General features: G+C 37.7%; 1 protein-coding gene and 1 long non-coding RNA gene across 2 annotated transcripts in view; one reads left to right on the top strand and one right to left on the bottom strand.

Annotated features, from left to right (window-relative positions):
* Window positions 1-27769, top strand: part of LOC146406837 (uncharacterized) — a 487766-nt gene that overhangs the window by 452558 nt on the left and 7439 nt on the right. The gene's annotated exons all lie outside the window — the stretch shown is intronic.
* Window positions 2300-27728, bottom strand: SERPINB10 (serpin family B member 10). Its single transcript, NM_001244161.1, has 8 exons — window positions 27647-27728; window positions 23066-23243; window positions 21182-21247; window positions 20597-20734; window positions 18041-18158; window positions 9573-9715; window positions 5098-5253; window positions 2300-3385 (listed from the first exon to the last, which is right to left on the bottom strand). Exons 2-8 carry the CDS (start codon window positions 23231-23233, stop codon window positions 2981-2983), a joined length of 1194 nt encoding a protein of 397 aa, NP_001231090.1. The 5' UTR covers window positions 23234-23243; window positions 27647-27728; the 3' UTR covers window positions 2300-2980.

Below are 27769 nucleotides of genomic sequence, written 5' to 3' on the forward strand. Positions count from 1 at the left end.
ATAAGCAGGCCTTGTTTTTCAAAAGATATCAATGGTTATCATGACAACTGCTTATTACAAAATATTATTACAATTGCTTATTACACTGCTTATTACAAAATATTATAAAAGTTCTACTTTATAATATCCTAGGCTGTTGATTTTAATCACAGAAATACCATCTGGTAGCATGACTCCTTTTCAATACCTTGCCAAAAGCAGACACGTGAAGATGCAACTCTTCAGCCCCTGCCTAATGTAACATTGGGTCTAGTGCTAGTGCAGAGTTTCAAAGAGCCAAGTTGAAGTGCAAATCCAAGGAAATATCCCTGACCCAAAAGTCTGTCCTGTTCTGCTTCCTGAGAGGAACTGGGAAAGTTAATTAGAAATCAGAGATAGATGCAGACCCTCCCATTTAGAGCATCACAGAACAATTTTGATGAATATACTTGACATGTCAGGTTTACATTGGATCCCTACTTTTCAGAGGGTTCTTACTCTGGAAGAGCTTAAAAGAACCTCAGCTCTGACATATCCTTAAGTGAACATGAATGGGATAAAGAACATACAGGGATTAGCTTTCCTGATCTCCAGCAGATAGTGGCAAAGGGAAGGTCTTTTCTTTCCTCTTTACTCCCAAGTGATCCACTTCACTGGACCTACCATAGCTCTACCCCTTCTGTTTCAAGGAAAGAGGTAGACCTCTTTCTACTCTAGCACATGGGTCCATTGACTGCCTCCTCTCCTATATCTTTAATCTCTTCCACTTCTTTGGAGAGATTCTTATCTCATAAATAATATTCAATCTCTCCCATATTAACAAAAACAAAACCCCACAACTTCCTCCTATTCCCATAATCCCCATCCTGCTTTTCCGTCCTTCCATTCACAGTCAAGTTTTGAAAATAGTTTTCTCTTGGAGCAAAGGAGATTAACGCCATGATGATTATGTATTGTTCTAAAGTCGGTGATCCTTCTAAAAAGATAGGCTATGTACATTTGCACCGAGGAAGGAAAACAAGTATCATCAGCAAATACTTTAAACCCCGTGACTGAAAAAGCCTAATATGCACACATATGCCTTTATCTTCAAAATGACTGCAATGTATTTTGCAGTCATTCTTTGCACCAAAGCCCAATTTGAGTCTGTTTTCCCCAGGAGTTTGTAAGCTCCGTGACTCTAAGAGACCTGGAATCAGGGTCTCTTTGTTCAGAAGTGTAGTCTTAGTGCCTGGAATTTCAACTGATATTGTGTATCATTTTTGAAGTGAATGAGCCTTATTGATCTGCAGTTTCTAGTGTCATCCTTCTTCCTCCTTTGGTTGTTTGAAAATACTATGTTTAATATTTTCTTTCTTTCTTTCTTTCTTTCTTTTTCTTTTTTTCTTTTTTTTTTTTGATTGTTAGCCTCTGACACAGAGTTCCTCTCTCTGATCTTTCTTTATCTTGGCTTGGTTTCCATTTTACCAGTTCACTTGTTACTTACTTTTCTTTTGAGTTCAAAATGATACATGGCATTTAAGGGTTTTTAGTAGAACACAGACACAAGGGATTTCTTTCATTGTTACTTAATGTAAGATATTATGGATAGAGACAAAATGTTTCGTAAAGATATAAAATGTCATCTATATTACAATATTCTATTGTTGGAGCTAAACCTTAGCATATTTTTTTTTAATTCTATGATACCAAACTGGGATTTGATACAGAGAGCACACTTTCTTGTACTAATTTATAGACTATTCATTCAAACTCGTATCAGATCATATTTTTCACTTAATAGATTAGAATGGAAAAAGCAACCTAGAATGATACACTCAATCGCTAAAATTAAAATAAAGGCTGATGAGACTACCAATAAGCCATTGTGTATAAGCATATTTATTTATTTATTTATTTATTTTTAGGGCCACACCCACGGCATATGGAGGTTCCCAGGCTAGGGGTAAATTGTAGCTGTAGCTGCTGACCTACACCACAGCCACAACAACACCAGATCTGAGCCACGTCTGCAGCCTACACCACAGCTCACGGCAACACTAGATCCCCAGCCCACTGAACGAGGCCAGGGATTGAACCTGCATCCTCATGGATACTAGTCAGATTTGTTTCTGCTGAGCCATGAGGGGAACTCCCTGTGTATGAGCATTTTTAATAGATACTAGAAAAACACAGCTAATTTTATGTAGGTATAATATTACTAAGAATATCTTCTTGTAATGAACAATATATATGTATACAAATTAGAAATTTATGCTCTAGTTTATGAGATTTTTTCAAATCAAGGATATTAATGTGACAACTTTTACAAATAATAAATATTTTTAATAAAATTTTTATTTTGGAATAATTTTAAATGCACAGAAAAGCTACAAAGATAATACAGGGAATTCCTGTACACTTCTAACAGTTTCCTCTAGTGCTAACTTCTACCATTATGGTGATACATTTTTTTTAAACTAAGAAACCAACATTGGTATGTTACTATTAACTAAACTCCAGATTTCATTTGGAGTTCACTAGTTTTTCCATTAATGTCAACAGAAGTATTTTTAAAATAGGCAGCGGGAAAGAGAGATTTAATTTTACATTGGTAATTTATGAAACATCAGAGTACTATTCTTGAGAAATTTCTTGTTTATCTGTATATCACCTTTGTAAAGATTTTTCTTCACTAAATGGTGCATGCGAAATATAAGTGACAGTGAAAATACAGTGACTAGGCAGCTCAAGCATTGTAAAACATTCAGTTGAAAAACCAAATTTCTAAAATGTAAGTAAAAGTCACAATAAGATGAGATGTTAAAAAAAAAAATTGCCATGCCCTCTAACTATGCGAATATGATAGAATCATTTGAATATATTATCTCAAGATAATTTTGCTGATATTCATATGTAAAAAAGAGCCAGGCTACAAATTTGCTTTTATTACAATTGTGTTTTTCCATCTTACAAATATTATTCACACTATAAGATGCTCTTGAGGAGAGAGATGCAGGGTCTAGGGGGAGCAGAATCTCCCATAAAAAAGAATGCTGTTGGTTTTGTTGTGCCTGATGAAGAAGAGGAATGGGTGATCTGCATTGATTTCAATGGAGGGGAGTTTAATTCGAAAACTCACCTCACTCCCAGTGCCTCCTGCAGCCTCTGTACCTTGTTCATTTACTTCCACAAAAGACTTGTGGAAAACATTGGACAGAAATAGGTTTCTCTCCAGAGACATTCCTGAGAAATCAGCTTTGCTCTGGCTAAAGGCATCACTCATTCCCATACTGCTCAGGGTTGACTTGAGATCATAAGTCTCTTCCAGTTTGAACTTGGGAAGGTGCAGCTCCACCTCATACAATTCCATCATGTCTGCACTGGTCCACTCACTCAGATTCTCATAGGTGATGGCCTTTTCCAGCTGCAGTTTGGAGTCAAGGAAGGAAGAGTCAGTAATTTCAAAGTAGACTGCAAAATTTTGGTTGAGGGAGACCTCTAGATTTTATACCAATGAATTATAATCACTCCCATTACCAAAAGTAATAAAACATACACATCTAGAAATTCTTTGTTTATAATGAGAGACTTCACACTACTGACATATTGTTTTGCAGATTAATAGCTCTTAAGATATAGGTTTCTAGATTAGACCTTGATTCAAAATCCAAGTACTCCTATAATATGCAGGACATCAACTACACATGCAAATATATCTGTATAAATATGTATTTAGGTGTTGTTGACACAAAATCATGTACTCTAGGACATTTTGTATGTCAGGGCACAAAAAAATTAGTTTTATTAATATGGGAGACAATTCTTTGAAAATAAAATCTCAGATAAAATAAAATCTATAGCCTAAAATCACAACAATATGAAATTAGTAATCATAAACTATGAAAAAAAAAGAAAGAAAAGCAAATCCCCAAATTGTAACAGTAATACATTTTTAATAGTGGTTTCAAGGGCGCTGTTTCTCCCCTTTATAGTTTAAATTTTTAAAACGACAAAAATATATTTATATATACATGTGCATATGTGTATCTGAGAAAAAATGATGTTTGATTTTGTAAAAAACATGTTTGTTTCAAAGCATATGTTTTTGGTATTCTGAGAGGGTTTCTAGATCCAAGTATTGCTGTCAACAACCTATTTGTAAATGATATGCATTAATAATGTGATAATATCTTCATGTCAGGAATCTGCACTTTTAAAAAGAAATACTTGTCTTCTAAGGGTGTAACTGCAATGATTTAGTATTCATATTTGGTCTTATTTTTACCATTCTCTCTAGTTCCACAAATTTTATGACACTATTTAGAAATCTCTTTGACACACTAGTAGGGCAATAGAAACTTATAAAAAGTCTGGTGCACATGAAAAATTAGGCACAGAGCAAAGAAATACAGACCACTTACTGCATGAGAACTAGTGTTCAATTTAGATGCTCAAATTGCTCAGAGACGTGGTCTGACCAAAGTTATGTCAAGCTTAAGAGAAGTTTGACTGATGAACAACTTAAATAATACTTGCTGATGCACTGATACAGACTGTATCTCCTAAAGAATATTTGCCTGATTAAAAATGTTTAAATGTTCTAGAATCACTTTGATTTAAAATGTACAGCTAGATTAAGGCAAGTGATTTTAAAATTAACTAGGTAGATCCAACCAGAGGGAGAAGAAGGACCTACACTAACTGAAAGATTGTTATGATCAATCCACACAGCTTTGTGACTGACAAAGAATATCTCTATCTGTTGTTTGTGGGGCAACTGAATGCTAAAGGTGTCTATAGATTATTTAACCTTCATGAGGAATAGTAATATCAACCTTACAGAGTTTTGTAAAGCTTAACTGATATTGTGAAAATACAGTAACTGGGGCTCAAGGTGTGTTGATTGCCTTCCTGACAGAAGTTAAAGAACTAGATCATGTTTTTATGTTTTTCCCAAGAGGGATAAACACTAGAACCATCTTCATGTCGGAAAGACTGATGGCCTTTTTGAAAACTTTTCTCCTCATACAAATGAATTTGTATGCAAAACAGAAACAGACTCACAGATATAGAAAACAAACTTGTGGTTACCAAAAGGGAGGGAAGAGGGGTGGGGTTAACAGTGAATGCCTTTACCTGATCCAGCCCACTGATGTCTTCTGGCAGTAGGATGAGCAGGCTGAGGTCACGGCTCTCATAGAAGAGCTGAAGGCCAATGGCTTCTGGCTTTTCTATGTGAAAAACTTCAAGTTTTTCTTTCATGGACATCATTTGCACAGGTTTGCTTGTAGTCTGTGGAAGATACACAGCAAAATCGCTGGGGAGGTGCCCCACCAAACCCTCCATTCTTTTGTTGTTGTTGTTGTTGTTGTTGTTTGTTTTTTAGGGCCATACCTGAGCTTTATGGAGGTTCCCATGCTAGGGGTCGAACTGGAGCTACACAGCTGCCAGCCTACACCACAGCCACAGCAATGCCAGATCTAAGCTGCATCTTCGACACACACATAGTTCACAGCAATGCCAGATCCCCAACCCACTGAGCAAGGCCAGGGATCAAACCCTCATCTTCATGGATACTAATCAGATTCATTTCCATTGCGCCACAAGGGGAACTCCCAAAACCCTCAATTCTTCATCATCATTGGTTTCCAGGAGTCTGGGATACTGGCAAGTTGGTGATTCCCTGCTAAATGCCAAATAAAGTTATTCAGATCTTTCTTTCTGAAAATATGTGTTCCATTGGATAACATCATCAATAAATGATAGGGGAGTTTCTCTGACACTATTATGGCATCCTTTATAAATCACGGCAAGCTAGATTTTATCAGACACTGAAAAGGGCATGTGATCTTATGCAAACTATTCCATGCCAATGACTCAGAAACTAAGTAAGGTGTATTTCACATACAAATATTTGAGATAATATTTTAGTACCATAAAACTGAAATTTACTAAGTGAATGAAAATACAAACAATAAAAGTAGGAGGTAAGATTTGCAAGATTATCATATTTGATAAAGGACTGGTATCCAAATTTACAAAGAATTCTTAAAACTCAACAATAATAAAACAAAGAACCAATTTTTATAATAGGCAAAATATCTGATCTGGTACTTCACCAAAGGAAGACATACAGCATATGAGAAGATGCTCAATTGTATGTCCTTAAAGAATTGCAAAGTAAAACAATGACTATACCACTACACACCTAATAGGATGGCTAAAAATTCAACTGACAACACAAACTGCTCATTAAGATGTGAATCAACAGGTATGACAAAGGAGGCAAGAATATACAATGGAGAAAAGACAGTCCCTTCAATAAATGGTGCTGGGAAAACTGGACAGCCACATGTAAAAGAATGAAGTTAGAACACTACCTAACACCATACACAAAAATAAACTCAAAATGGATTGAAGACCTAAATATAAGACCACATCTAAATATAAAACTCTTAGAGGAAAACATAGGCCAAACACTCTCTGGCATAAACCACAGCAATATCTTCTTAGATCCATCTCCTAGATTAATGACAATAAAAACAAAAATAAAACAAATGGGACCTAAGTAAACTTAAAAGTTTCTGCACAGCAAATGAAATCCTAAACAAAATGAAAAGACAACCCACAGAATGGGAGAAAATATTTGCAGACAAATTTTCTGACAAGGAATTAATCTCCAAAATTTATAAACACCTCCTGTAGCTCAATACTAAAAAAACATACAACCCCATCAAAAAATGGGCAGAAGATCTACACAGAAAATTCTCCAAAGAAGACATACAGATGGCCAAAAGACAAATGAAAAGATGTTCAACATCACTAATTATAAGAGAAATGCAAATCAAATCTACTATGAGGTACCACTTTACACAGGCCAGAATTGCCATCATCAAAACATCTACAAACAGTAAATGCAGTAGAGGGTGTGGAGAAAAGGGAACCCAGTACACTGTTGGTGGGAATGTAAATTGGTGCAACCACTATGGAAAACAGTATGGAGATTCCTCAGAAAACTAAAAATAGGATTACCATTTGATCCAGCAAACCTACTCCTGGGCATCTACGCAGAGAAAACCATGACTCAAAAAGATGCATGTACCCCAATGTTCATCAAATCACTATGTACAATAGCCAAGACATGTAAACAGCCTAAATGTCCATTGACAGAGGAGTGGATAAAGAAAATATGGTACATATACACAATGGAATATTACTCCACAATTAAAAGGAAAGAAATAATGACATTTTTAGCAACATGGCTGGGCCTAGAAATTATCATGCTAAGTGAAGTTAGTCAGACAATGAGACACCAACATCGAATGCTCTCTCTTACATGTGGAATCTAAAAAAAAGGACACAGTGAACTTCTTTGCAGAACAGATACTGACTCACAGACTTTGAAAAACTTAAGGTTTCCAAAGGAGACAGGTTGAGGGGGTGGAGGGATGGGCTGGGGGGTTGAGATGGAAGTGCTATAAAACTGGGTTGTAATGATCATTGTACAATTATAAATGTAATAAAATTCATTGAGTTAAAAAAAAAAAAAAGACATAGAGCGACAGGAACTGACATTCTCCATCAGCAAGAATGCAAAGTGGAAGCCACTTTGGAAGACAGTGTGGTGGTTTCTTACAAAGCTAAACACTGTCTTACCATGTGATCCAGCAGCCATGCTCCTTTACCAAAATGAGTTTAAAACATTTCCACACAAAATCTTACACACAAACGTCTATAGTAGTTTCAGTCATAATTGCCAAAAACTGGAAGCAACCAGGATGCCCTTCAGTAAGGTGAGTGGATAAACAAACTCTTTATCCATATAATGGAATATGTTCAGCAGTAAAGTGAAATGATCTATCAGGCCATAAAAAGGCATGGAGGGACTGTAAATACATATTGCTAAGTGGAAGACAGTCTGAAAAGGCCACATACTATACAATGTCTATTATATGACATTCTGAAAAAGGCAAAACTATAAAGATAGTCAAAAGATCAGTGGTTGGAGTTCCTGCTGTTGCACAATGGGATCGGTGTTTCTGTGGCTCCAGGACACAGGTTCAATCCCCACCCTGGCACAGTGAATTATAGGATCTGGTGTTGCTACAGCTGCAGTGTAGATTTCTGGCCTGGGAACTCCATATGCCACCACTGATTGTCTGAAAACTGTCTCTTGCATGCAACCATATGGTTACAGCAATAGGTCCTGAGCAGCACTGCTTATATGAGATGACCCCAGGACTAAAAAAATTTAACAAACTTTGGCCAATTAGTTTCACTCCTCGGGAATGAGACCTAGCAGACTGGTCTCTAGAATGAAGGAGATGGGGGTAGTTATGTTCCACCATGGGAGACTAGAACACAGAGAAATTAGACTTCAGTCTGAGAGAATAATGATAGGAGAAACAGAGGTGAAAAGGTAGAGAATGAATCAATATCTGAACACTTATTTGGACTCAAGCCCCAAGAACCAGCCACATTCCTGCCCTCAGGTACATCTATCACCTTTCATATTCTCCCTTGTTGCCTAAGCAAGCTCATATTATAAAAGCAAGTGTGTTGGAGTTCCTGTCATGGTGCAGTGGTTAATGAATCTGACTAGGAACCACGAGGTTGCAGGTTTGATCCCTGGCCTTGCTCAGTGGGTTAAGGATCTGGCGTTGCCTTGAGCTGTAGTGTAGGTCGCAGACACAGCTCGGATCCTCCGTTGCTGTGGCTGTGGTGTAGGCTGGTGTCTACAGCTCCGATTGGACCCCTAGCCTGGGAACCTCCATATGTCATGAGAGCAGCCCAAGAAATGGCAAAAAGACAAAAAACAAACAAACAAACAAAAAACAAACAAGTGTCTTATGTCCTAATACTGAGAGAAATCTTAATGAAAGAGATAAGATTTTAAAATATTTGTTTCTTTTTCTCATGAAAGGGTAAGAGTTTGGTAGAAGACAGTACTGGGTTAGTAGAACAAGAACAGAATTAGTAAGAGAAGAGTTTGGGGTTATGGTTCTGGTAGACTTCTAACTTAAGTATGGCTTTAGTCACTTAGCCACATTGCATATCTAACCAGAGATATGTATGAAATAACTACCTTACCTATTCTACCATAGTTGCAGGAAGGACCGAATAATAAAATATGTGAATAGTCTATTTTCAGAGAAAAACACAATGAAAGGGGAATTTCCAAATGGGATGGAACTGGGGCTTTCAGTTTAGCTGTCCCTGCCCTAGTAGGGCCATAGTTTACAAGAACATGTATTCAGAAAGAAGAGTGAATTTAAAAATAGAATTTCCAGAGTTCCCATCATGGCTCAGTGGTTAACGAATCCGACTAGGAACCATGAGGTTGCAGGTTCGATCCCTGGCCTTGCTCAGTGATAAGGATCTGCCCTTGCCGTGAGCTGTGGTGTAGGTCGCAGACACGACTCAGAGCCGGTGTTGCTGAGGCTCTGGTATAGGCTGGCAGCTACAGCTCCAATTAGACCCCTAGCCTGGGAACCTCCATATGCCACGGGAGTGGCCCTAGAAAAGACAAAAAAATAAAAAATAAAAAAATAAATAGAATTCCCTTTACAATGCCATATAAAAATCCATACTGGTTGTTAATAGGTTCCTACCTTGTTTATTCTGAAAGGCTTTTCTGTGGTATTTTGGACTGAGAATTGATGTTCCCAGGTTCCTTTAAAGTAAAGGGCATTCACCAGGACCATTCTGGTTGCAGAATCCACAGCATCATCAGGTAGGAGATTTAGGATTTTTCCTACAAGAGCAAAAGGACATATTTCAAGTGATACAGTTGCATCTTGGGGAAAAGCTACACTTATAAAAATGGTGATTATGAAATACTGTTAAACAATAACATATCCGCCAATGATTCAAACTGGGAAGTTAGTATTGATAGAGTACTATTAATATATCCTATTTAAATTTTATCTGTTGTTCTAGTAAAGTCCTTTCTCTGAAACAAAAATCTCAAGTTGCATGTAGTTGTCATTTCCTTCTAGTCCCCTTTCATCTGAGGCAGTTCCTCATTCTTTTTTTTTTTTTTTTTTTTTTTTTCCCAGATCCACACCCATGGCATATGGAAGTTCCTAGGCTAGAGGTTGGAACTACAGCTGCCAGCCTATGCCACAGCCACAGCAATGCCAGATCTGAGCCACATCTGCAACTTACAGCTCAAGGCAATGCCAGATCCTTAACCCACTGAGCAAGGCCAGGGATTGAATATTCATCCTCAGGGACACCAGCCAGGTTCCTTACTGCTGAGCCACGATGGGAATTCCTCTTTTTTCTTTTTTGGCTGCAGGCACAGCAAGAGGATGTTTCCAGGCTATGGACAGAAGTCACACCACAGCAGTAATCCCAACCACAGCACTGACAATGCTGGATCCCTAACCTGACCCACTGAGCCACCAGGGAACTCCCCCCATTCAATCTTTTTCTTTCATGACCTTGATACTTTTGGAAAGGTTTTGTAGAATGTTCCTCAATTCTCAGTTCAGATTTGTCTGATGTTTCCTCAAGATAATATTTAAGCTATGCATTTTTGTGAGAATATACTGTTGTAGGTTGAATTGTGTCCTCCAAAAAGATATGTTAAATCCCAACCCTCAGTCCCTGTGGATGTGATGCTATTCATAAAGAGGGTCTTCGTGGATGCAATCAGTTTAAATGAAGTCATTCTGAGTTAGGGTGGCCACTCATTCAGTGACTGATGTCCTTATAAGAGGAAGGAAATTTGGACACAGATGCACAGAGAGAAGGCTGTGTGAAAACACAGAGACATAAGAAAGACACAAAGAAGAAGGTCATGTGTCAACAGAGCCAAAGATTAGAGAGATGTATCTATAAAAAATATTGATGCCCAAGTCTTACCCTTAGAGATCTGAATTAATTCATTTGGGGCTGAGCTTAGGAATCCATAAATTCAATTTAATGTGTAGCTAGGATGAATAGCCACTGATTGGAACAGTCTTGTCTATTGACTTTTGTACCTCTCTGTGCACCACAGTGACCAACGAATAGTTAGCTTACAAATTATGTAATAAGTAAAGACACCTATGTCATTGTGAGGTTGGGACAAATATCTAGGAATTCCTCCCCAAAACTGAGAGTCTCCCACACCCAGGGTCAGCACAACACTCACTACAGACAAGTTATTCTAATCAGAACTGCCAACTAAAGACAAGTGAACTGGAATTCTCAAACACAAAAATAAGAAGAAAACCAAAAAGATTAAACAATGAAGAAAATCAACATCACGAGAAAGAAGTACCAAACTCAGTAAGTGAAATGAGAAAGCAGAACAGTAAATACAAATTCAGCAAAACAAAGACTTACAAATAAGCAAAATTCATTCATTTGGAAAGAACTGATGGGAGAACTCACCCATGAAAAAGAAATAACCAACAATCATAGATCTTGAAGGGAAAAAACAAAGTAGAAAATCTGTAATTGTCAAACTAAAACTCTTAATTAGATGGACCAAATAATAAAATGAGTATCATAGCTGGAGCAAATCGATGAGCTGGAAGAGTATAACAGAAGGACCAAAGGATGAAAGGTAAGTATAAAGGGAAGACTGAAGCATGTAGGACAGATCCCAAGATTCCAAATTTCCTTATAGGGAGTATGGAAGGTAGGAATGGAAAGAATGAAGAGGAGAAAATGGTTAAATAAATAATAGATGCAATTTCCTTTCACTAAAGGAGTCTTTAGATTTAGTTTTTAAAAGTGTGCAAGGCAGATTTTGTTTTTTGTTTTTTGTATTTTTTTTACTTTAAAAAGACTTCTGCCTAGAACATAATGTTGTAACTTCAGAACACCAAAGAAAAAGAAAATTATGAAACTTCTGGGGAGAATATGGGGCACAGTTGTGTTTTCATCAGCAGCACTGGGTGCTATTGTCTGAGGAAAATTTTTGAATCTTCTAGATTCAGCCACTCCATTAACATAGTGGAAAGAGCAAAGTTCTCATTGTGGCTCAGCAGTAACGAACCTGAATAGTATCCATGAGGACTCAGGTTTGATCCCTGGCCCCACTTAGTGGGTTAAAGATCCAGTGTTGCCGTGAGTTGCAGTGTAGGTTGCAGACAGAGCTCAGATCCAATGTTGCTCTAGCTGTGGCATAGGCTGTCAGCTGCAGCTCCAATTCAACCCCTAGCCTGGGAACCTCCAATATGCTGCAGGTGAGGCCCTAAATAGCAAACAACAACAACAACAACAACAAAAAACATAGTGAAACCATAGTGGAAAGAAAAACAAGGGTATTTTTCAGATATTATATTTCTCTGAAATTTTGTCACCTGTAGACAATCTGTCCCCCTCTTCAAAAATTACAAGAGAAAGTATCCAGTAAATAAAAGTCAAAGGGAGGAAGATATGGGATATAAGAAACCATGATAAAGAAAAATCTGTAAATATTTGTTGACAGACAAGATTTTTTTTTGATATCATGACATGAAACTAAAAATTCCAGCCACAGGAGAAGTGTAATGGAAGAAAAGAAGGTGAAAAGTGAAAGCATGTTAAAATTTTTGTTTTATTTAAGAGAACTAAATACTGGATTAACTCCAGACATTAAAAATATATTTTTAAATTTTCTATGTAGTATATAAATGATATGTTTTACATGGAAGTGCAACCACTAGAAAGATGGAAATAACTTCTGTGACACCCAAAAAACTAGAGAAAAAAGTGGAACAAAGAAAACTTTATCAATGCAACAGAGGAAATGAAAGGAGAAAAAAAGAAATCATGTTAAATATAAAGTCTTAAATTGAATAGAAAGCCTCAAACAATAAGACAGCAGAAAGGCCAAACATACTAATAATTACACAATAAATGTGAATGGGTTAATTAGCCTTTTACAGGAAAGTCACAGCACTCTATTATAATGTCATTACATTTTTGTAAAGAAAATACACAAACAGGGAAAATGGGAAACAAAAGCTTTCTAATTCTTGCTTTATATATTGCTGAATTGAATTTTTAAAAAATAAAGATTTTTTTAATGTAATTAAGTTTTTAAAATAGTTAAGAACAGTGGGTTCCCATCATGGCTTATTGGTAACTAACCCAACTAGTATCCATGAGTGTGTGGGTTTTATCCCTGACCTCACTCAGTTGCCATGAGCTGTGATGTACAGGTCGCAGTTGTGACTCGGATCCCATGTTGCTGTGGCTGTAGAGTAGGCCAGCAGCTGCTGCTCTGATTCCACTTCTAGCCTGGGGACTTCCATATGCCATGGCTGTGGCCCTTAAAAAAAAAAAAAAAAAGAAAGAAAGAAAGAAAAAGAAAAGAAAAAAAGAAAGATTAAAAAAAATTAAGAATAAAAAATGTAGGTATGGAAAACAATAGTAGGTACATGAAGAATGATAAAACCATTCTTAAATGAAATCAGAGTTCTGGCTTTCCCTTTCCAGTCATTTGCTGGTCAACTGGCTCCCGGTGGGGATGAGGATGTGGAGGAGGAGGCTCCTGACTTGGAGCCTGTGTCGCTGGTATAAATATTCTCACCACACGGATTTCAAAGCTTTCTGAAACATTTTAGTATTTGTATTTCTATCTCATTAAATACAGTGTATTAAACTTAATTCAAAACTCATTGATGATTCACCATGAGGAGTCCTTCTGTGTTATATTTTAACTTTTCTTGTATGGAAGTTTTATTTTCATAAAGTTGTGTCATCTTTAATTATTCTATCATTTGATAGAGCTATAAATACAAATAGAGAACACATCAAGGGTTGAGGTTTGCACAAATTGATCTAATTTTGGTTGAGATCCAGTTGATTTAAGTTTTATTGGACTGTATCTAGGTTCATATGCTTTCAAGGAAACTAGCCTCTTGAACCCAGAGCCATGGCAGAACATTTAAAATGGAATTAATTTCACAAAGGATGTACAAAATGCACTTATGTACAACTTCAAAATAAGACAGCAAAATTTGAATCTAAAGAAAATGCTTCACTATCCTCTAGCACTAAGGGCCATCTACTGGCTCGATCATTGCTTAAACCCTTGGTCATTCTAGGTGATGGGGAGGACATCCTTTTGGCAGATATTCATGGTAAGTCGTGCTGCTGCATACATATTAATGTGACACTAGAGTCCCCAATGTACCAAGCACATGATAGATTCTGAGGTTAAAAACATGTATACAACGGCCATCACTAATCCCCACTGTTAAGGAGTTTATAGATTGTAAAGAAAACAAATCAAAAAAATACAAATTGGAAAAAAATAATTACAAATATGACTGATATTATCATTGAGAATTTGACTCTGAATGCTGTGTATGTTTTAGTAGTCCATATGGCTACCTGGAAGAAGACCTGCTTGAAAGCTTGAGGAAAGATGCTTTTTTCAGGTGGTTCATATAGAACCTCTCTATGCCAAAGAATTACTAGCAACTTTTCCTTAAGATGTGTAGAGCTCTGCCTTGACAAAGTCAGTTTCTAAACAGCTGATTAATTCCTTACTTTATTAGATGTTGAATAGCCCCCACATAGCTGATCTTTGTGTCTAATATGTAAAAGAAAATACAGAAAGATTACAGCTTTCTCTCGAATTGTAAGATTTCACTTCTAAGAAATAGAATCATCAGGGCCAGCTGGAGGAATAAAGTCATGGGCTGTGGGAAACAGAGGTTTAATAAAAGATTCTGACCATACCCACGGTGAGCTTAGATGGGGGAGGGGGGAACCTCTCATTGGATGAGTATTATGACAACAGAGAATTTTTGAAAGTGTGGCCATTGTGTATCTCAACCATACAGTTACTATAATCTTAAGTCTACTCTTTCCTCCATAATTTAAAAGATTATTTATTTAGTTCTTCTTTGAAAACAAATTTGAAAGGCTTTCAGCTATGAAAGGCTTTGCAGCGATGAAAGGCACAAGATGAGTTACCCCCAGTCTTCCTGTCTGTAGGGTCTCCCCCCCCCCCATCTTCTGGAAAACAGAATAGGCACTGGGTAGAAACTTGAGAGCTGAGATTTAGTCCAGCTCCAATACTGTTCGTTCTCTTACTTCTGCTATGTTGAGTTTGTACTATATATTACAAGGTGCTTCTGCCTATAGTCATATTTGGTCCTAACACGCGGGCAAGTGCAATCACTGAGTGCAAGTACTCAGTAAATAGTAGCTAATCTATAGTTTTCAACCAGACTTACTTTTGGATGAGTCCAAATCTGGTGTAAGTTAAGCGTAATGGTCATTCTTGCCTCACCATAGCTTCTGAGTCACTAGTCCATTGGAAAAGGAACTGAGAATTTAGAGCTGCCAACTTCCTCCATTCACTTCAATAAACATTAATGTTCTGAACAGCTGCAGTGAGCAGGACTGTTATGTGCTAATGATTCAAAGCTGAAACTCCTGTAAGGCAGTGTGATTGCAGCTGGAGTCCTTGAGTCTAGTGGGGGAGGCAGGGACTTCAGCAGTTAATTTCAGTAACAGTGTCAATGGAAGATTTTCGACAGAGGGATTTGGGAGCAAAGAAGAAGGCTCTTAGCTCAGCTTAGGAGCCAGAGAGTTCCTGGAGGACATTATGCCTGAATGAAGCCCTAACAAGTTATCCAGTGGCCATGAAGGGGCTGGGAGTGGCAGGGCATGGAAAAGGTTTCTGACAGAGGGAATGCATGAACAAATGCATGAGCGAATCAATACAGGGAGTTCCAGGGACTCTGTGCCGCTTAGAATTCCTGAGTATAAATTTTGAGTCGGAGAATGACAAAGAGTCGAAGTGGAGAGACAGGCAAGTCTCCATGGCCATGCTGAGGCTTCTGTGTGAGTTTGGGGAACTCGAATTCATCCGGTTGGGCATGGGGCACCACGATAAGTTCTGAGGATAGACATGGTCTACCTGCTCTAGTTCGTATTTTAGATAGGTCCTTCTAGTGGCTGTATGGAGGTTGCATTTGACAGGAGCAAGATTAGAACGGATTATTGCATTGGCAGCAGGTAAATGATAACAAAGCCAAGAGTAGAGGAGGAAGAGCTTGAAAAGTAAAGGTGAGCTTAGAAACACGTAAGGCACCAGAAAGGAGAGAATTTAGACTATCTCTCAGATTTCTGATGTGGTGGCTACAACATCACGGGGTGCCAAATGAATGCATTAAGAGAAAAGGTATGGGAAAGCTGTTCTGAATATGACTTAAATATGTTGAGTTTAAAGTATATAGGATCCGGGTGTTCCCGTCGTGGCTCAGTGGTTAGCAAATCCAACTAGAAACCATGAAGTTGCGGGTTCGATCCCTGGCCTTGCTCAGTGGGTTAAGGATCCGGTGTTGTCATGAACTGTGGTGTAGGTCACAGATGTGGCTTGGATCCTGCGTTGCTGTGGCTCAGGCGTAGGCCTGCAGCTGTGGCTCTGATTCAACCCTTCACCTGGGAACCTCCATATGCCACGAGAGCAGCCCAAGAAATGGCAAAAAAGACCAAAAAAAAATTTAAAATAAAAAATAAAGTATGTAGGATTGTCAGCAAGCATCCGACAGGAACATACAAATGAACTCTGAAGTTTGGTGGGCTTTGGGGATGGGGGGAGGTTATCCAAACATTCCACATTCTTTCATGCAAAGCAATGGCTTAGTCATTAATATTTTTTCATGTTATAATGATTTTTATTTTTTAAAATTTACTTTTTTTTTTTTAGTCTTTTTAAGGCCACACCCTAGGCATATGGAGGTTCGCAGGCTAGGGGACAAATTGGAGCTGTAGCTGCTGGCCTACACTACAGCCACAGCAATGAGGGATCTGAGCAGCATCTGCGACCTACCCCACAGTTCATGGCAGCCCCTGATCCTTAACCTGCTGAGCAAGGTCAGGGATCAAACCTGCATCCTCATGGATGCTAGTCAGATTCATTTCTGCTTAGCCATGACGGGAACTCCATTAATATTCATTAGTGATTACAACTTTTGTATTTCTTCGTGAGATACAAGGGGCCATGAATAGATACATTGATTTAAAAGGCAGTGTGGTATATTGAAATGAGTTCAGATTTCAGAGATAAACTGACCTAGGTTTGAATCCTATTTATGAAGCTTTAAACTACCTGATATTAGTAACTTAATTTTCCTAAATCCTCAGTTTCCTAATTTCTAAAATAAGGATCATAATAAGAGACTACTAAATTGCTTATAAGAACCCTTCTACTATTCCCTTTTTAGAAACAGAATGCTCAAATTTTAGGTGAGCATGTGGCTACCCAGACAAAAACTACATTTTAAAGACCTTTATTACAGCAAGTCTGGGCCACTGACTATCCTGGTTTGCCTTAGATAGAGAGATCTTCAGGTGCTACAACAAGGCAAGTCCCAGGCAAACTGGGACAAGTTGGTCACCAGAGCATAAAGTGTGCCTTATAACCAAGTTTAAGATATGAGTGGGACTGATGTGTGAAACTCTCAGGACATACCCTTAAAAGCACAGAGGCTTTCTTTTCCCTATTTCTTTTCTCTATTTTCCCTATCTCCCTATTTCAAACTGACAAATGTAAGAATCATCTTAGACAAATATGAAAGTCATTATCTTGAGGATGGCAGAGCTGATCCACTAATTTGGGTCTCTGGGTGGCTTTTAGGGACAGAATGCGTATTTGCCTTGTGACTACTAGGTCAGAGAAAGACAAACTGTATGTTGAGTCTCTTTGTTATTGGAGCTTAGCCCATATCCCAACAATACATGCACTTATTTTGAAAATTACTTAAGATTATATAATACATTTAATACCACATTTTTATTATTAATTAGCAGTTGATTTTCTTTAGAAAGCACAAATACAGCAATATTCCTAAATTTCTTTTTGAACTTTCCTGCCATTTACTCCTGGACTCCTCTTTGAAATGAGTGGGATTTGATCATTTTCTTCTCTACTTGGTAAAGTACATGTCTTACCTGGTTTAGATAAGACTTATTGGAAAAGCTTATCTAAAAATTATGGGCGAAAATAAAAACAAATATTTAGAATGTGTCCACAGTTCTAGTTAAAACATGCATATACTTACACAAGACACAAATTCAAAATAATAAAACAATACTTGCAGAAAGCACACTGGTGAGCACCTTGGAGAAAGCTTACCCTCCGTCTGGCTTTCAACCCAAGAGTTGATCTCCTTTCTGATTTGGCCAGAAGCTTCCATAAAGTTCACAGACTGTGGCTCTGCACCAAAGTATGTTTTCATGTCTTCTAAATATTTCTGGAAGATATGAGTAAAATCTTTTTTCATATAATTTTTTTCCACAACTGAGAAATCAAGTCCATTTAGATTATTGGTAAAAAAAAAAAAAAAAAAAAAAAAAAAAAAAAAAAAAGACAAAACCCAACAACCCAGATAGATGGACAGTTGCAAACCCTGTTGCTCCCTTCAATCTCTCCACACTCCAGCTTTGGTTAAAACCTAGACACCCCAGGGTTCCCATCATGACTCAGTGGAAACAAATCCGACTAGGTACCATGGGGTTGGCAGTTTGATCCCTGGCCTTGCTCAGTGGGTTAAGGATCCGGCATTGCCATGAGCTGTGGTGTAGGTCACAGACAGCTCAGATCTGGCGTTGCTGTGGCTGTGGTGTAGGCTGGCAACTGCATCTGATTAGAGCCCCAGCCTGGAAACTTCCATATGCCATGGGTGTAGTCCTAAAAAGCAAAAAAAAAAAAAAAAAACCAAAAACTAGATACCCCCATATGTAAACATAGCTGGGCACTGATTTCCCATGCAAAACTCCAGGTATGGAAGGAAAGCCCACATCCCACCACTCTGGAGCCTCCACATCCTCTTCTATTTTTTATTCATCCCTAGGAAATGGGGCTAGGATGAAAAGGGGGAGCATTCTAGAAATGCCAAGAGTGACTCTGGCCAAGGGGCACTGGGAGTTGTCCTTGGCTTTCTGTGGCAGAGAGGGAGCCAAATTAAGACCTGTGGGTCTGGTAGCTGCTGGCTGTGGGCTTTAAACATCTAAGACCCTGAGAAGGGCTTCTGAGGGAAATGATATATGCTGCCATGAAAACTGATTTCCAAGAACCATCAAAGGTTTCATCAGGCATTATAAGGAAAAAAAGCAGACCTCCCACTTCCGGCCCTTTGATGTTCCACCCAGTGACCGTCATCCTAAATGGGCTAGAGCCAAGGTTGCTGTTTAGGATGGCAGCTGTCTTGAAACATAATTTATTCTTTGGGACATCTGTGGTGTTCCTGAGTTTATTACTTTATGGAGGAATTAAATGCAGTAAAAAGTGGTGAATTAACTCAGCTTCCAGGCAATGGTTTGATGATTATAAAGTCTATAGTTCTGTATAATTTATAATCTTACAAAAGAATGCATAAATATTCTTGAAGTATCATTCCTTGTCTTGACTCATGGGTTCTGACCAACCTCTCTGAGCACAGCCAAGGCTGGTGGATATTTTAAAAGATGTACTGTTTTGTGTTTCTCTGTCTTTCTCCTTTCCAAGTGTCCAGCCCAGCCAGCTCAATCATCTCTCCTGTATCTGAATCAAACCTGAGCCCTGAGACTATCAGTAATAACAATGCCTCTAAGACTTCACTTGGCTGCTTTTTTGCCTTTAGTCATAACAAAGCCCAAGGCCCAAGTCCTGAACATCTGGGAATTGGCCGGGTATGGACAGGGCTAGCACTACCGGAAATCACAAGATAGCTTGAACTTTTCTATTCCTATCCCTCCACTCTATCTGATTTCCCTGCTCTTTACCCACTGGGCACTGGGTCCTGGGTCCTCCAGCTCTCTTCTGAAATGGGCCAAAGCTTATGATGGACAAACGTGAAAGAAGTAAATGTCTGGCCTGGTTCAGGGCTGACCCCTCTGAGAAGCTCTTGAGTCTGAACTAAGGTTGAAATCATTCACAGTCTGCCTTGTGGGGTCTCAACCATCAGAGAAGAAGAGAAGCTGATATTATTCCATGTTAAGAATCTTTCTTGGTGTTCCCATGGTGGCTCAGCGGAAACAAATCTGACTAGCATCCCTGAGGACGCAGGTTCGATCCCCGGCCCTGCTCAGTGGGTTAAGGATCCTGAGTTGCTGTGAGCTGTGGTGTAGGTCACAGATGCAGCTTGGATTCCGGCTACTGTGGCTGCAGTGTAGGCCAGCAGCTACAGCTGTGATTCAACCCCTAGCCTGCAAACCTCCACATGCTGCGTGTGGCCCTAAAAAGACAAAAAAAGGAATCTTTCCTAAGGTCTCTAAAGTCATGATGTGAAGTGACTTATCTGATCCAAGAGTCTGCTTTGCTCTTGAGGACAGTCTCCACCCATACTCCTTCAGACTTACCAGACTGAGTTACTCTGTATCTTTTTCTGCCTTTCCCATGAAACAAATGTTGGCCCAGGGATTATATAAACCACATCGCTATGTGCTTCATGGATTGTTCCTGGGGTGTACCCCCTTTTTCTTGGCATAAAGATCTGACCACAAGATCTGGTTTGAGATATGTTATTGGTTTCCTTTACAACTCAACACATTGATTGGTCTAAGTGATTGTTTCTCAGAAATGCTGACTGCATACACCACATACGTTAAGCTTGTCCATGGGATCCCTAGGGAAATGTCCAAAGAGTTTATTGGTTTATCTCACATGGCTTTTTTTTTTCCCATCAGCTTAAAATAAGTTGTTTGCTCTTACATTGCAAAATGGATATGTTTTCTCCCCATAGATCCTATTGGCTGTTTTAAGTATGCAAGCATTGCTGGAATTGTTGATTTCTGAGATAAGTGCCTGGAAATCAGAGTGTATTTCTTCAACATTGTCCATGTTGAATTCCTTTAAAAGAAAATAAATTGGTCAACTAAAAAGGTTCAATAAGAACTACATATATATGAACAGCTTATGGTAAATGAAACGGTTTAATGTCTTATGAACAAAAGTGAAATCACTTATATGGTAGATAAAAATATTTTCTTTAATATTATCAGTGCAAGAATGTAGAAGTTGTTAGGACGTCATTCGCTTCACATTTAGTTTGCAAAGGCAAGAACAAGGTTGAAAATGGATTAGTTTTGAAGGGGAAGAAAAGGAAGAGATAAGGGAAAGAATATGACCCTTCCAAAAAATGTAGATATTGTATACTCTAAAAGAATTTCCATAATTTTAGTATATGTTTCTAAGAAAAGTTACCTATTAAATATTGCTTAAATTAGCCACTAAAGTACATGTGCTAAAAGTACTTTCTCTTTAATTATCAAATGTATATTGAAATGTAAGACATACCATTCTCCTTTTCTTTTCACTGTCAGGATAAGATTTGCTGTCCTGGTCTCTGCTAAATTGAAGAACCTACAATTTCAATTAAAAGGCAATATATGAGCACATTTTGCAGAGATGTAATCATATGAAATACACTTCAGTAACTGTAAGCCAGTCTTTCCTGTAGATACACAACATATAATGAATGAACCAAGGGGGCTCTGATTCAACTTAAACAGTGTGTTACCTGAACTGATAGAATAAACAAAGTGCTACTTTTAAATAAACTCCTAAGTTGAATTTAATTTGCTAGTCTCTTTATTTTAACACCTTTTATAGGACATTGAAGATGATGTTGAGAATGATGTTTAACCCTTAGGGCTAAAATTATTTTGTTTTCCCTGTTTCATTTTATCTGTGGTTGTTTTTGGGGGAAAAGGCTAGGTGTTCAATTGTCATTTAGACAATTTAAGCAAAAGCCACCATTGCTCCAATTATCTGGAAAATTCATGAATTTAGTTATTTTTTTCTGCTATAGTTCTTGTTGCCTACCACCATGACATGTAGAGACAGATTCTTTGTCTTCACCCCAGGAATTCATGTAAAAGTTCACAGGAAGGATGTGGATATTTGGTTTCCCCTGAATTGTACAATAGAGAAAATGAGATAATTCTATCTCCCACATGCATCCTGGACCCACCTCACAGTAGGGAATTAAAAAAAGCTTGTGCTGACACATGGTGGCAAACGGAACCACTTGCCATAGCAAAAGAGGGGTGTATAGGCAACTCAGTCTCAACTGCAAATTGAAGCTGTTAATATTTAAGTAATATTGACATAAAAACAAGGGTAAGCAATATATTTATATGAAGTGAATCCAGATTGGACTCTAAGATTGTCTAACACATTCAAGCTTAAGTCTTATAATAATTAGCCAATTATTGATAACTAGCTCTGAACCAGGGTTTTTCTGTAAACCAAGACTTTGTTGTTGTTGTTTTTGAACCACAGAATATCTTATAAATTACAATATAAAGGGAATATCCTAGGTATCCTAGGCCCAAACTGACAGAATATGTATTCTGCCTGTCTCATCAGAATTAGTGGCTATGTTCATTTCCATACGTGTCACAGAGGGCACCTCTTGGGTGGAAATTCTGTCACTTAGCTTTTCAATTGTTGTATGATATGAGCCAAATTTAACCTCTTCTGTTTTAATTTTTATATATTTATATGTTTACACGTGCATAGATAAATGTATACACACATATATGGTGATTTGATATGTTTACATGTGCATAGATAAATATATACACACATATATGGTGATTTGAAATGTTTTGCTATTTAACGCTACAAAGACACACTATGCTTTGAGGGTTCTTACATCAAATCAGTACTTGCTTATAGATTAATACTGTTTTACTATTTTAATGCTCTTAATGGGGTCTTTAGATTCGTCCAGATCACCAGGGGTTGAATAAAGAAAGAACCAAACAAAGCATGAGGAAGAGAATTCACTTAATTTTTTAATTTGTCTTCATGAAAATCCTTCTGAGATTAGTAACATGATGAACTAATTCTGTTATTTAAAGTATGAGCCACTACCTTCTTGAAATATTATAATAATCAAAATAGAATTGTTTTTGGTGTTGAACCAAATGTGATAACCTCATCATCCCTCCATTTGATATTGCCAGAGAACACAGGTTCTTAAATGGTTTTCCTAGAAACAGTTTTCAAATTGATTCACTTTCTCAGACTTCTTCTTATGGTCTAGAAAATTTATTTAAGTGTGTCTTTTATTTTGGAGGACATGGTTGTAAAATGTGTAGAGAAATGAAGATAAAAGGCAAGCAGAGCATTCTGTCTTATGGCAACAGGGGATGGTTTACCTTTCTCACTCACCTGGGCCATTTGGGTTGCAGTGGTACCTTTGGTGCCCAAATACACCATGGCCAAGGAGGTTGAGATGCCCCAGGGAGAAAAGAAGATATTTTTACCATCAGCAGCTTCAGCTAACTTTTTGCTAAACTCCACAGCAAATTGGTTGATAGATTTTGCTAGAGAGTCCATTGGGAAAAATCTAAGAAAAATAAAGCAGAGTTAGGGAACATGTTAATAATCCTTTCCATTTATTTCATTTTTGTAAATTGATTTGTTAGCTTACACAATTATTTTTTAAATCATTTCATTGAAATGCAGAAGAATGTATTATCCAGTCTGATTATGTATAATTACTATAGTATAATTACTATATATATGTGTGTATGAATATATACATATACATATATACATATATATACACATATATATAAAAGAGCTGAAGGAACTTTAGGAAAATTCCATTCTAACATTATTTTAAATATTAGAAAACTGAAGTTCAGAGAGTTTAAGAGAATTGCCTCAAAGTGTAGAGCTAACACACATGAGAGGACAATTGGATTCTGGTCAGTTAGCAGCTCCCTGTTGAGAATGCCACAATGTAAATGGCAGTAGAATCAGGTCTCCTCTCTCTCAGCCCTGTGCTGCTTTTCAATACACCACATAACATGCCGACTTTACCCATAAATATAGGCTAATTATACATCTTTTCAACTTTGTATTTTTTCTCACTTGTCTTTCATCTGTATTTTTATACTTTTAAAACATGTTATTCCTTCACACCTTGATATAGGATATCTTGGTTCCTTGAATGCCTTTATCCTCCTTTATTCTGTTGAAATCCAACTCTGTTCCAGATCCTTTTTTTCCTTTGGAAGCTTTTCCTGACCATTAGGTTTCATGGGAGCATGTTTACCACCAAAGTCCCATAACTTAGCTTTTGCCACTTGCTTGGCATTTGTCACACTGCTAGTTCTATTTTCATATGTTTTTATCTCTGCAAGTCCAGGGAAAGTTCCTTGAGAGTGAAGTTTTCTTGCTCTGCTTTGTGCATCCAACAGCACTCAGCTCAGGACTTTGCACAAAGTAGAAACTGACAACTACTTATTTACCTCCTGTTTAGAGGGTTTATTATTTGGGCTCTAACCACCATTTTTCATCTATTTAAACTTGAACTATTTCTCAGGTTAGTGGAAGTGTTTATAGAGAAGTGGAGAAGTCAAGACTCCCTTGCCTTTGCTCTCACTCACTTGAGACCCTCTGAAACCAGTACCAGTCTTCACAAACAAAGAAACTCAAGCTTTCTCATTTTTGAAAATATCACATTCAACTTCTAAATTTCACCTCTAATTACTCTGATATTTTGATTTAAGACTGGGTCTCTATCAAAGAAATAGTGAAGTTTAATCTGTTGTTATTTTATTTTATTATTATTATTTTTTGTCTTTTTGCCTTTTCTAGGGCTGCTTCCTACAGCATATGGAGATTCCCAGGCTAGGTGTCTAATTGGAGCTGTAGCCACCAACCTATGCCAGAGCCACAGCAACATGGGATCCGAGCCGCGTCTGCAACCTACACCACAGTTCACGGCAACAACCAATCCTTAACCCACTGAGCAAGGGCAGGGATCGAACCCACAACTTCATGGTTCCTAGTTGGATTCATTAACCACTGCGTCATGGCAGGAATTCCAACCTGTTGTTATTTTATAGCCAAATACTTTCTCAAACTGGCTAAGTGATTCAAAATAAATCAAATTCCTAGGCCTAGAAATTCCCCTTAGTGCCAATGTTGTATAGAACTTGGTCTTGCACTGACATCATCTGGGCCTCTGAGAAACCTAGACTGAGAACTTTGGAAAGGTCATGAGGTCTCTAGACCAATGATTGAATCAAGAGAGAGGCTTGTGTAGACAAAGTGTTGGTTTCATCATGACCTGGATTAACCATGATACTATGGAAATCCCTCTTGATCCTAAGTTTACACTTAACCAAACAGCTTCCCAGCCTCTAAATCCTCCCAGTGGTAGCTCCCGCCTATTCCAAAAGCTGATGATAATCCTACGCTAGCATTATTTGATTAAAGAAAAAAAGGTATAGATTTACTCATTTTGTAGTAAATCTATACCCTCATAAAATGTTCAGAACTTGCGTGTAAGTACTTTTTCTTGACAGATCCAGTGCCATCTTAGAAACAACCTCCCTATTTTCCTTACAAGCTGTATTCATTCAAATGATGTTCTGTTTATTGCCTGTCTTTCAAGAACTCATGAATTACTTTCATATGAAAAATGCTTGACTCCATGGCCAAAGCATAATTATCATGAAGAGAGGAGAGGAGAAACTACTATCTTAGGGCATAGGATTTTTATCTTTCTACTTATGGTTTATGGTTATTCTAGAGTTTAGTTACTTGTAACAAAGTCCTGAAAACAATAATTCTAATGCAAGGGCTAATTTCTTGTGGAAAGTTAATATCCAATTATCTTCCCCTTCATTAATTCTTTTATTCATATCATCATTAATATATCAGGTAAAGCCCAGAACATACAAGAAAAACAACTCTTACCTTCAAAAAAATGTATAGAAGTACTGAGCCAGGCTTTAGTAAAGTTAGCTCAGCAGTAAAAAGTGCTTTCTGAAAAATGCAGAATTTGGGGATGAGATTTTACATGAAATAATTTATCCATGGAAGGGTTGGACAGTGTTCTTTTCAGAGAAGACTATAGATGTCTAGATCCAAAGCCAACCGTGCCATTTGCAGAATGAATTGATCTTTTACAATTTTTAGGAGGTATATAGATATATCAGTTTGCATACATATAAATATATATTTGTAAAATAACACCTCAATCCACAAAGGGGCTTAGCTAGAGAAATACAAAAATAAGAAAAGTACAGTATCATTCATGAAAATGTCTCATCAGAGATACACATACTCCTAGCAAATCAGAGTTAGAAAGAACTTTGGAATCCCTCTACTCAAATCGTCTTATTTGTTCTGCTAGGAAACAGAGGCCCAGAGAGGTGAAATGTGCTGACTAACATGCACAGCTAACTAACAGCAGAGTTATAACTGCAGTCTCATTCTCTGGGCTATAAATACAAATGCTTTTGTCATTGTATCTTTGTTTAAATGATATTTATTTTTACCATTATAGTTGGTTTACAGTGTTCCATCAATTTTCTACTGTACAGCGAAGTGATCTCATCACACACACACACATATATATACATTCTTTTTCTCACATTATCCTCCATCATAATCCATCACAAGTGACTAGATACAATTCCCAGTGCTATACAGCAGAATCTCATTGCTTATCCATTCCAAATGCAATAGTTTGTATCTATTACTCCCAGATTACCAGTCCATCCCACTTCTTCCCCCTCCCCCTTGGACATATATCCCTCTCTTGAGCATATATCCAGACAAAATTTCCTTGAAAAAGACACATGCACCCATATGTTCACTGAAGCACTATTCACAATAGCCAAGACATGGAAACAACTTAAATGTCCATTGACAGATGAATGGATTAAGAAGATGTGGTATATATACACAATAGAATACTACTCATCTGTAAAAAAGAACAAAATAATGCCATTTGCAGCGACATGTATGAAACTAGAGACTTTCATACTAAGTTAAGTCAGAAAGAGAAAGACAAATACCATATGATATCACTTATATCTGTAATCTAATAAACGGCACAGATGAAGCTTTCCACAGAAAAGAAACTCATGGACTTGGAGAAAAGACTTGTGATTGTCATAGTATCTTATCGCCTTTAAGGTTTTAATGGTAAAAGGGAAAGATTGGGTGATGAAACAGGGTGAACAGGAGGAGGAAGAAAAGAGCAATGATGATGGGCTGGAGGAGGAAACAAGGAGGATCCCCTTCCCCTTTTCTACTGGGGGATATCCAAGACCTCCTGACTTCGCAGTGACACTGATGGTATTGCCTGCTTTGTGAAAGTTTGCAGATCAGAAAAGGATATCTCCCCCTTCCCCAGAAATTTATATTTGCCTAAAGCTATTTCTGAGGGAATTAGTCTGGGAGGGTTTATGACGAGCATGTAGTGTAAGGTTAGGGGCTTAGATTATTCCATGAAGGAGAAGAATGCTGATGCACCATAGAACGGTGGCCAAGACTTGAAGTTGGGTGGGGGTAGGGGGTAGAGAGTCAGATCATTAGTTCCCCACATTAATGATGATGGTCAAGTTCATGTTGCCCAGTCCACACTTCTGAAGAGTTAGAAGGGTTTTGGCTCAATAATTCTAAGAAAATCCTATTTCTCCTTGCCTATGTTGACAGACACAGAGTGGAAAACCCAGGAATGTGACTGGAGGAAACTCTACTCATAGTTTCACAGTTCATGGTAAAACAATCTCTCTACCATCTTTAGAAATGAGTGCTCTCTCCTGCCTAGCCCTCTTTTCAGTACAATCTTTGAACCAGCTCAGGGTTCAATCTCTCAGACTTGCACAGAATTCTTGGGGGGTGCTTTGTGGGAGTTCTTGAGAATTTGTTATTTAGCTAGGCACTTCAACAGAAAAAGAAGACATAAATAAACATTTCTAAACAAAGAAATATTTACAATACCTTGTTGTCTTTTACTGGAGCAGAATTGGCAATTTGTTCGTTCAGTAAGAGATTGTGGCTGGGTGAAGTAACTTTTAACTGTAGAAATAATGTTTAGAGATTCTAGCACCACCCTTTCCTCAG

This window comes from Sus scrofa, chromosome 1 (assembly GCF_054392235.1).
Source record: "Sus scrofa isolate SSC_HxYL_T2T_F1_AM1 chromosome 1, Sscrofa_HxYL_maternal_Yorkshire_Landrace_v2.0, whole genome shotgun sequence".
Classification (NCBI taxonomy): domain Eukaryota; kingdom Metazoa; phylum Chordata; class Mammalia; order Artiodactyla; family Suidae; genus Sus; species Sus scrofa.

Excerpts from the sequence above, each read along its gene's own strand:
- SERPINB10 (NM_001244161.1), bottom strand. The coding sequence starts at position 23,233 with ATGGACTCTCTAGCAAAATCTATCAACCAATTTGCTGTGGAGTTTAGC. Across the intron at positions 21,248-23,065 it reads CTGCAACCCAAATGGCCCAG|GTTCTTCAATTTAGCAGAGA; the intron begins GTGAGTGAGAAA and ends TTGAAATTGTAG. Across the intron at positions 20,735-21,181 it reads GTGAAAAGAAAAGGAGAATG|GAATTCAACATGGACAATGT; the intron begins GTATGTCTTACA and ends TTTCTTTTAAAG.